Source organism: Triticum aestivum, chromosome 5A, assembly GCF_018294505.1.
Source record: "Triticum aestivum cultivar Chinese Spring chromosome 5A, IWGSC CS RefSeq v2.1, whole genome shotgun sequence".
In the NCBI taxonomy this organism is placed as follows: Eukaryota; Viridiplantae; Streptophyta; class Magnoliopsida; order Poales; family Poaceae; genus Triticum; species Triticum aestivum.
This window is the reverse complement of record NC_057806.1, coordinates 464,265,893-464,276,736: the sequence shown is the minus strand read 5'-3', so window position 1 is coordinate 464,276,736 and position 10,844 is coordinate 464,265,893. Positions and strand designations below refer to the sequence as shown.

The window sequence follows — 10,844 nt, the reverse complement described above, 5'->3', positions numbered from 1 at the left end:
CTTTCTTAAGTATTTCAAATGCTTCTACACAATCATCATCAAAGACAAATGGTATATCTTTTTGTAATAAATTAGTCAGAGGCCGAGAGATTTTGAGAAGTCCTTAATGAACCTCCTATAAAACCGGCATGACCAAGGAAACTTCTTATACCTTTGATGTCCTTGGGACATGGCATCTTTTCAATAGCATCAACCTTGGCTTTATCAACTTCAATACCTCTTTCAGAAACTTTATGCCCCAAGACAATACCTTCATTATCCATAAAGTGGCACTTTTCCCAATTCAGGACAAGATTAGTTTCTTCACATGTCTGCAAAACTCAATCAAGGTTGCTCAAGAAATCATCAAAAGAAGATCCATAGATGGAAAAGTCATCCATGAAAACCTCACAAATATTTTCACAAAAGTTAGAGAATATAGCCATCATGCATCTTTGAAAGGTAGCAGGTGCATTACATAAACCAAAAGGCATACGTCTATAAGCAAAAGTACCAAAAGGGCATGTAAAAGTAGTCTTTGATTGATCTTTGGCTGACACAAGTATTTGAGAGAAACCAGAATAACCATCTAGAAAGCAAAAAATGTGTATGTTTGGATAATCTTTCTAGCATTTGATCGATAAAAGGTAAGGGGTAATGATCTTTTTTAGTAGCCTTATTTAATTTGCGGAAATCAATTACCATCCTATAACCAGTAATAATTCTTTGAGGAATCAATTCATCTTTATCATTAGGAACAACAGTAATACCTCCCTTCTTAGGGACACAATGGACAGGGCATACCCACCGACTATCAGCAACGGAGTAAATTATACCTGCCTCAAGGAGATTTAGTATCTCCTTTCTTACCACTTCTTTCATTTTAGGATTCAGTCGGCGTCGATGATCACGAACTGGTTTAGCATCTTCTTCCAAATTAATTTTATGTTGGCATAGAGTGGGACTAATGCCCTTAAGATCATCAAGAGTATACCCAATAGCAGCACGGTGCTTCTTCAGAATTTTCAATAATCTCTCTTCTTCATGTTCTGAAAGGTTAGCACTAATAATAACAGGATATATCTTTTTCTCATCAAGATAAGCATATTTAAGAGTATCCGGTAACGGTTTAAGCTCAAACACGGGATCACCCTTGGGTGGAGGAGGATCTCCTAGGATTTCAACAGGTAAATTGTGTTTCAGAATAGGTTCCTGTTTAAAGAATACTTCATCTAATTCCCTTCTTTCATTCATAAACATATCATTTTCATGGTCTAGCAAATATTGTTCTAAAGGATCACTAGGAGGTACGGCAATAGAAGCAAGACCAATAATTTCATCTTTACTAGGTAATTCTTCTTCACAATGTTGTCTACTAAATTTAGAAAAATTAAATTCATGAGTCATATCATCTAAACCGACAGTAACAACATCTCATTTGCAATCTATGCTAGCATTAACAGTATTTAAGAAGGGTCTACCAAATATAATGGGACAGAAGCTATCTTGTGGGGAACCAAGAACAAGAAAATCAGCAGGATATTTAGTTTTCCCACACAAGACTTCAACATCTCTAACAATTCCCATTGGTGAAATAGTATCTCTATTAGCAAGTTTAATTGTGACATCAATATCTTCTAACTCAATAGGTGCAATGTCATGCATAATTTCGTTGTATAAGTCAATAGGTATTGCACTAGCACTAGCACCCATATCACATAAGCCATGATAACAATGATCTCCTATTTTAACAGAAATAACAGGCATACCTACCACAGGTCTAGGTTTATCTGTATCACGGGGTTTAGCAATTCTAGCAGTTTCATCACAGAAATAAATAACATGCCCATCTATATTATCAGACAAGAGATCTTTAACAATAGCAATATTAGGTTCAACTTTAACTTGCTCAGGAGGTGTATATGTTTTAATATTGCTTTTACGAACCACAGTTGAAGCTTTAGCATGATCCTTTATCCTAACAGGGAAAGGTGGTTTCTCAACATAAGAAGTAGGAACAATAGGATCATTATAAGTAATAGTCTTTTCTTCAACTTTAATAGGTGCAGCTACTTTTACTTCTATGGGAGGATGATATTTAAACCACTTCTCCTTGGGGAGATCAACATAAGCAGCAAAAGATTCACAGAAAGAAGCTACTATCTCAGAGTCAAGTCCATATTTAGTGCTAAATTTACGAAAAATATCGGTATCCATAAAAGATTTAACACAATCAAAACTAGGTGTCATACCTGACTCCTTACCATTGTCGAGGTCCCAATCTTCGGAGTTGCGTTTAATTCTTTCCAATAAATCCCATTTGAATTCAATAGTCTTCATCATAAAAGAGCCAGCACAAGAAGTATCAAGCATGGTGCGATTGTTATCAGAAAGCCGAGCATAAAATTTTTGAATAATCATTTCTCTTGAGAGCTCATGATTGGGGCATGAATATAACATTGATTTAAGCCTCCCCCAAGCTTGAGTGATGCTTTCTCCTTCGCGAGGCCATATTTATATATATAATTGCGATCACGATGAACAAGATGCATAGGATAAAACTTTTGATGAAATTCCAATTTCAATCGTTTGTAGTTCCAAGACTCCATATCATCACATAGCCTATACCATGTCGATGCATCTCCCCTCAAAGATAAAGGGAAGACCTTCTTCTTAACAACATCTCCGGGTACACCTGCAAGCTTAAATAATCCACAAACTTCATCCACATATATTAGATGTTCATCAGGATGTTTTGTTCCATCTCCTAAAAAAGGATTAGCTAGCAGTTTTTCTACCATACCCAAAGGAATTTCAAAGCAAGCATTTTCATTTTCAGTAGGTTCAGTAGGTTGAGGAGCAACTCTTTGCTCTACTGGTCGGGGTGAAGATACCCCGAACAAGCCCCTCAGAGGATTACTTTCCATAGTAACAAGTGACAGTAAATTTCAGCACACTATATAAATTTTTCCTTACCAAATTCCACCTACCAAAGGCGCTTCACTCCCCGGCAACGGCGCCAGAAAAGAGTCTTGATGACCCACAAGTATAGGGGATCTATCGTAGTCCTTTCGATAAGTAAGAGTGTCGAACCCAACGAGGAGCAGAAGGAAATGATAAGCGGTTTCCAGCAAGGTATTCTCTGCAAGTACTGAAATAAGTGGTAACAGATAGTTTTGTGATAGGATAATTTGTAACGAGCAACAAGTAACAAAAGTAAATAAAGTGCAGCAAGGTGGCCCAATCCTTTTTGTAGCAAAGGACAAGCCTGGACAAACTCTTATATGATGTAAAGCGCTCCCGAGGACACATGGGAATATCGTCAAGCTAGTTTTCATCACGCTCATATGATTCGCGTTCGGTACTTTGATAATTTGGTATGTGGGTGGACCGGTGCTTGGGTGCTGCCCTTACTTGGACAAACATCCCACTTATGATTAACCTCTATTGCAAGCATCCGCAAATACAACAGAAGTATTAAGGTAAACCTAACCATAGCATGAAACATATGGATCCAAATCAGCCCCTTACAAAGCAACGCATAAACTAGGGTTTAAGCTTCTGTCACTCTAGCAACCCATCATCTACTTATTACTTCCCAATGCCTTCCTCTAGGCCCAAACAATGGTGAAGTGTCATGTAGTCGACGTTCACATAACACCACTAGAGGAGAGACAACATACATCTCATCAAAATATCGAACGAATACCAAATTCACATGACTACTAATAGCGAGACTTCTCTCATGTCCTCGGAAACAAAAGTAACTACTCACAAAGCATAAACATGTTCATAATCAGAGGGGTATTAATGTGCATATAGGATCTGAACTTATGATCTTCCACCAATTAAACCAACTAGCATCAACTACAAGGAGTAATTAACACTACTAGCAACCTACTAGCACCAATCCCGGACTTGGAGACAAGAATTGGATACAAGAGATGAACTAGGGTTTTGAGATGAGATGGTGCTGATGAAGATGTTGATGAAGATTGCCCTCTCCCGATGAGAGGAGCGTTGGTGATGACGATGGCGATGATTTCCCCCTCCAGGAGGAAAGTTTCCCTGGCAGAACAGCCCCGCCAGAACCCTAGATTGGCTCCGCCAAGGTTCCGCCTCGTGGCGGCGGAGTTTCATCCGAGAAGATGGCTTATGATTTTTTCTCATCGAAAGAGTCCATATAGCAGAAGATGGTCACCGGAGGGCCACCAGGGGGCCCACGAGGTAGGGGGCGCGCCCCCACCCTCATGGGCAGGGTGTGGCCCCCCTGGTGCAGTTCTTGCGCTCAATATTTTTTATATATTTGGAAAACATCATCCGTGAAGTTTCATGACTTTTGGAGCTGTGCAAAATATGTCTCTAATATTTGCTCTTTTTCCAGCCAGAATCCTAGCTACCGGCATTCTCCCTCTTTATGTAAACCTTATAAAATAAGAGAGAATAGGCATAAGTATTGTGACATAATGCAATAAATATTGATATAAAAGCATGATGCAAAATGGACGTATCAGTCCATTGTCACCACAATGGACGGAAAGCTTCAAGGATGTGATCTCTTCGTGATGCTGCACTTGAACTTGCTAGACACAACCTTGATGACGATCACCACTTGTTGTCATCCTCCATTGGTTATATAAAGTCTTCCTTTTAATGCAAGCCCATGAAAACATGTGTAACCCCACAAAGAAACCTCACAAAGACCATGGTTTAGTACTTAAAGCGCAGTTGACAATGCTCACCATAGCATGAGATCTCTCTTGATCCCACTTGGTAAATATTTTACGCATTGTGTGTTGGTGAACTTAAATCACTCTTTGTATTTAGTCTTGATCAACCTTAAATCTTATCTTCTCACTTCATTAAGATGATGTCTTGATGGTAAACATGAATGTTTACACAATCTTCTTCTTCAAGACATGCTTGCAATAGGCTCAACGCTCACATGACCAATCTTTGGATAACTCCATGAATAACACATTGATCAACACATAATCTCCTTCTTATAGCCTTGAAACCAACTAATAGTCTTCAAGCCATGCTTATGGACAAGCCCTTCAAATATCACTCAAGGCAACCATTAGTCCATAGGGATTATCATCAATTACCAAAACCAAACATGGGGGCACCATGCTCTTTTAAGGTGGCATATGTGCTTGTTAAGATAATAGAGGTAGTGAACATGAACTATTAAGGTATATATGATTTGCCTTTGAATCCATCACAGGTCCAATAACCAATAACGATGGTCTCATACTGATTCGGTGATGACATGATCCATAGATGAACTGTTGGTACTTCAAGTAATGCTTGAAACAACACCAAACCAGAATGATCAACCTGAACCAATGCGTTAGTGAACTGTTAACGATGTGTGGTCAACTAGTCGTGCTCCCTCAATTGAAAATCGACCTCATAAAGTGGGGTCCATTCTTTGGTTGCGCATAGCATAGGTGCAATGTTGCTTCGCGAGGACTTCTTGACCTGAAAACACAATCGATGGTTACTCACAGTTGAGATTGTGAGTCATTTTTTTCACTCATCCAACCCAATTTATATTTGGAGTGATACTGAAAAAAGCACCTGCAAAACAAAAAAACCGCAAAAGATAACCGAAAAAGAGAAAGGCAAATAATGGGCTCACCATGACTATGCTAGTAATATAAGAGCATTTATAGATCATTAAAGTAGCGATCCAAACGCTTTTATATTTATTTATGGAGGGAGTACAAGTCAAAATATGCCAGTGCGTCCAAGTAAACGCTGCTTGACTGGGGGACCGGAAAATCTGCCCTTATTCGGGATGGTTCGTCCACGTCGTTTTTTCAGTGTGTGCGCTAAGTTTTCTTCCTCCTTGACTCCCCCCTGCAGCGTGAGTGGATGCACCGGTGCTCCCGATGAGTGATAAACATCGCATGACTCTACGAGAAGAAAGATCACTCCGGTCCCGACACGTGGCAACCAACCACGGTGCTCATCGGTAGATGCCGAGGCGCACAACGAAAAGTCGGTCAATGCTCCCCTTTCCCCCACAGCCAAGCCAAACAAACAGCCGGCCGTGCCATCCTATCACCGCGCCCCATTCCGCCGGATATTTTTGACGGCTCAGAGCCAGCCCACGAGACGCCCGCCCGCCCGACCCGCCCACACCGCCGCGCCGCACCTCACCTACCTGCACTGCACCGAGCGGCCCGTCTGGCCGCCTCCGCTTTCTATATAACGGCCGGCCGGGGGCCTCGCGAGGTGTCCGTCTCCTGTACGCTGCCACGCCAGAGCAGAGCAGAGCAGAATCCGGTAGCCAGATCGAACGCCCCACCCTCTCTCCCTCCCTCCCTCGCCCCCTTCCGATCGAGCCCGTCGCCATGGCGCCGCCCCGCGTCGGCCTGCTCCTCGCCCTCGCCTTGTGCCTCGCGTTCGCGCGCGCGGACGCGGCCGTGAGGGAGCTCAGGGTCGGGTACTACGCGCAGACGTGCCCCCGCGCGGAGGAGATCGTGCGGCGCGTCATGGCCCGCGCGCTCGCGCGCGAGGCCCGCAGCGTCGCCTCCGTCATGCGCCTCCAGTTCCACGACTGCTTCGTCAACGTGAGTCGCCTCTGCTCTCTTCAAACATGCGCGATCGATCCCCGTCGCGCCGCGCGCTCTGCTTGCTGCCGCCGCGTGGTGGTCTCAGTCTCAGGTCTCTGATCGGTTTCGGCGGCGATTTTATTAATTGTGCCAGGGATGCGACGGGTCGGTGCTGATGGACGCGACGCCGACGATGGCGGGGGAGAAGGAGGCGCTCTCCAACATCAACTCCCTCCGCTCCTTCGAGGTCGTGGACGAGGTCAAGAGCGCCCTGGAGGAGCAGTGCCCCGGCGTCGTCTCCTGCGCCGACATCATCATCATGGCCGCCCGCGACGCCGTCGTGCTGGTACGTACGCCGCCTTCTCCCCCCGCACCTGGCTGCTCGGGTAACCCGAGCCGTGCCCCGTAGCCGCAGCCACGGCGCAGATTCTCCCTTGCTTTTCGTCGTTCACGAGACGAGACGGGGACGAGGCCGATGCCCATGGGGTTCCATCATTCCATTCCATTGCCTGGCGTTTCCTGTGCAATTAATTGTTGCCCCGGCCGACCTGCCGCCGGTTTCGGTTCCAGAATCCAGACTCCAGAGGCCCGGTCTTTCAAAATGGAAAAGGGGGAAGAAACTGAGAGAAACCTGGGGTCAAAATTGCCTTAATTAATTTCCTTTTTGTCCACTAGTAGTATAGGAGTACTTCAGTGCTGTGCGTATCAGTGCTCTGCCATTAATTTTTGGCAATTCTATTTGGTGCTTGGCTGGCAACACTAGTCACCGTCGTCGCAAGCGGCCCCGCCTACTCCTACCTGTGGTCAGCGTCTCTCGCACGCACCGTCTTCTCCTTGCCTTTTTTATTTATAAAAAAAAATCCTGCGCATCCACTTCGTTCGGAGCTCCTACACTGTTGACGGCACAACGAGCGATCGAGAATCGCTTATCTTCGCACTGACTTTTATTCCGGTAACCACTTGCAGTATTTGGCATTAATTTTTGCCAGAAACGTTCATGGGCAGCATGTTAATGCCCCCCTTTTAATGTTTTTCTGAAATGGTGAGTCGTAAATATTTCCAAACAAAACCGGATGCGCGATGCTTTGACAGGGACTGACGCATGGGCGCCCCTTGCTCCCCGTAACCACCACACTGAACCAGAATCGGGCTGGAATGGCGTCAGCGTCACCCCCGCGTCCATCCTGCCGTGCCTGGCAAATTTGACAAATTTAACCTGTACGCAAAATCAAATCACAAAATAAACTGTCTGTGAAACTATTTCACGTGGTTGACATTTTTGTGTGACGCCCGACACGAAGGCGTCACATTACATTGTGCAATGCCTCACAGATAGGCGCTACACGTCTGGCCAGCGTTGCATCCCAGACCACCTAAAAATTGCTAAGTCATTGTGCAGCGCCTGAGAGCTAGGCGCTGTACTGTATAGTGTGGCGCCTAGCTCTCAGGCGCTGCACTACAAAATAAAGCAACCATTAGTACAACGCCTAAAAGCTAGGCGCTACACTGTATAGTGTGGCGACTAGCTCTCAGGCGCTGCACACCGACTTAGTAATTTCCGGATCACACGAGTGTGACGATGACCAGGCATGTAGCGCCTATCTGTGAGGCGTTGTACAGTGTAGTGTAGCGCCTTCGTGTCGGGCGTCACACAAAAAGGTTAGCCGCGTGAAATAGTTTCACAAACAGTTCATTCTGTAATTTGCTTTCGTGCGTAGGTTGCCGCCGTGCCTAGACAGCGTTGCACGACTCCTAGGCAGGCGCATTTAACGAGGCCGGAAACGGCCAGGCGAGGTGGCCTAGCCTGCGGAAGGGCCGACGGCCCCAGCTACAGGTATAGTAACCCTGGACGTCTCTGTGCCGACAGGCGTACCCCGTCCGGTGCTGTCAAGCCGGTCCCTGCGCCAAGAACGACGAGGGACAAGAGTAGGATAGCATGGGGCTGGGCCTCGTGCGTGGCTGGTCCACAAGAGATCCTTTGCCTCCTCTGTGTCTCACACACGTTCTGTCGGATCAGAATCAGACGATAATGCTGCCGCTGCTGCAATGGAGATCGTTTTAGTACTTCGCCTGCTCCCTTGTTGTTTTGCGCGCGTGTCGCCATGCCAGCCATGCGTGGCGTTCATCTTCTCACTGAGATTCATCCGGGTGTTTGATTGGTTCAGGCCATGGAGCTAATATTTGTTTTCAGCGTATTTTAGCCCTGTTTCCATTTTGTCGTTGTTACGTTCTCGGTCGCATAGAGTTGATGGAGGGATCGATTCATCGAGTACAGTAAGCAGCTGAATTGCTTGAATATAAAAGAGCGCTGCACCATCACTAATGGGTCTTGATTTCATTATATTTTAGCACCAACTAAACTTGTTTCAGAAAGTGAAAATTGTAGGAGTTAAGAGGTTAACTTGGCAAGTTTTGATTGATAATTACTCCAGAATACAACGTCAACAACAACAATAGAGTCAATATTTTGACTTGGTTTGACTCTGAATTGTTTATTTCCTCGTCTCGCAGACTGGTGGACCCAACTGGGACGTGAGGCTCGGGCGCGAGGACAGTCTGACGGCGAGCCAGGAGGACTCGGACAACATCATGCCGAGCCCGCGCGCCAACGCGAGCGCGCTCATCCGCCTCTTCGCCGGCTACAAGCTCACCGTCACCGACCTCGTCGCGCTCTCCGGCTCGCACTCCATCGGCGAGGCCCGCTGCTTCTCCATCGTCTTCCGCCTCTACAACCAGTCGGGCTCCGGCCGCCCCGACCCCCACATGGACCCGGCCTACCGCCAGGCGCTCGACGCGCTCTGCCCCCTCACCGGCGACCAGAACGTCACCGGCGGCCTGGACGCTACCCCGGTCGTCTTCGACAACCAGTACTTCAAGGACCTGGTCCACCTCCGCGGATTCCTCAACTCCGACCAGACGCTCTTCTCCGACAACGAGGGGACCCGGCGGGTGGTGACGCAGTTCAGCCAGAACCAGGACGCCTTCTTCAGGGCCTTCATCGAGGGGATGGTCAAGCTGGGCGAGCTCCAGAACCCCAGGAAGGGGGAGATCCGGCGCAACTGCCGCGTCGCCAACGGCGGGCGGCCGCCGCTGGAGAAGCAGGTCGCGCCGTTCCGGGTGCTGGACTTCTGAACCTGGTTCTACGGTAGGCCTGTAGGTGTCTCACGGGAGCTCTGGTGTGGGAGCGATCCATATGCTTGACATAGGTTTGGTCGTGTCGCAGTTCTGTGCCTACCCAAGAATGGTTTCAGGTCTGGCTACTGCTTATTGCTAATTGTTGAGGAATAATAGAGAAATTGATGCCTCTGGTACTTTGATTGCCAAAGGCTGCATTAAGGTTTGCTTCTTTGTTGATTCTCCAAAGATTAGCTAGCGATAGTGCAAGATGCTTACTTAGAGAGATGGTTACAAGAACAAATAATGATTTTAAGAGTCATAGAACTAGCGCTTAATGTTTAGTTTGGTTTTAAAACTTTGAAAATATGAAATTGCAGTAACTTCGATTCTACTTAAGTGTGCAGATACGATCATAATCGTGTATGTGGGAGTATCCGCGTGTATGGCCCCACTATCACTGAGTGATGGCGCTTGGGTGATGCTTTTTTGCACAAAAGGCCCTTGTATTTTTTATTTGCGAAAAAGCCAAACATCGTGACATTTTTTGCACAAAAACCCCTTGCATTTTTATTTGCGGAAAAAGCCAACCACTATACTACTAGTAGATGCGAAAATTAACACAAAAAGGTTAGAACACGAACCGGTCTAGCCACTCCACTCTTTCACGTTCGAATGCCTAATATGGATAACAAACTTATGTGTATTTTTGAATCTATGAGCAGTGGGTCCCACCTATTATTACATAGTGAAAATTAACGCAAAAAACTATGGTCGCCAAGTCTCAAACCCACGACGAAAGGCTAGCATACAAGCCGCCCTAGCCACTACAATCTTTACGAATTTTTTTAGACATCCTACAATCTACATGGCCTATATGATGACGACGCCGTCATCTTCTTAAAACCTAGCCGCGACGAGGTTGACTCCCTGCTGCACATTCTAGGTGACTTCGGAAGAGCAACCGGGCTCCGCATCAACCCAGCTAAATCGACGGTCTCCCTCATCCGTTGCGGAAGCATCAACATTGGGGAGGTGCTACAGGGTTTTGCGGGCTCGGTCGCCCCCTTCCCCATCAGGTATCTAGGCCTCCCGGTCACCATGGGCCGTCTACGCCTCGTTCACCTCCAGTTTATCATCGATAGAATCAAGGCAAGATTAGCGGGATGGAAGGGCAAGCTGCTGCCG

General features: G+C 46.3%; 1 protein-coding gene across 1 annotated transcript; it reads left to right on the top strand.

The window, feature by feature from the left end:
- Positions 1-6,139: 6,139 nt before the first annotated feature.
- On the top strand, positions 6,140-9,878 carry LOC123104047 (peroxidase 17). Its single transcript, XM_044525767.1, has 3 exons — positions 6,140-6,560; positions 6,697-6,888; positions 9,054-9,878. The coding sequence occupies exons 1-3, from the start codon at positions 6,342-6,344 to the stop codon at positions 9,672-9,674; spliced, it is 1,032 nt and encodes a 343-aa protein (XP_044381702.1). The 5' UTR covers positions 6,140-6,341; the 3' UTR covers positions 9,675-9,878.
- Positions 9,879-10,844: the final 966 nt, after the last annotated feature.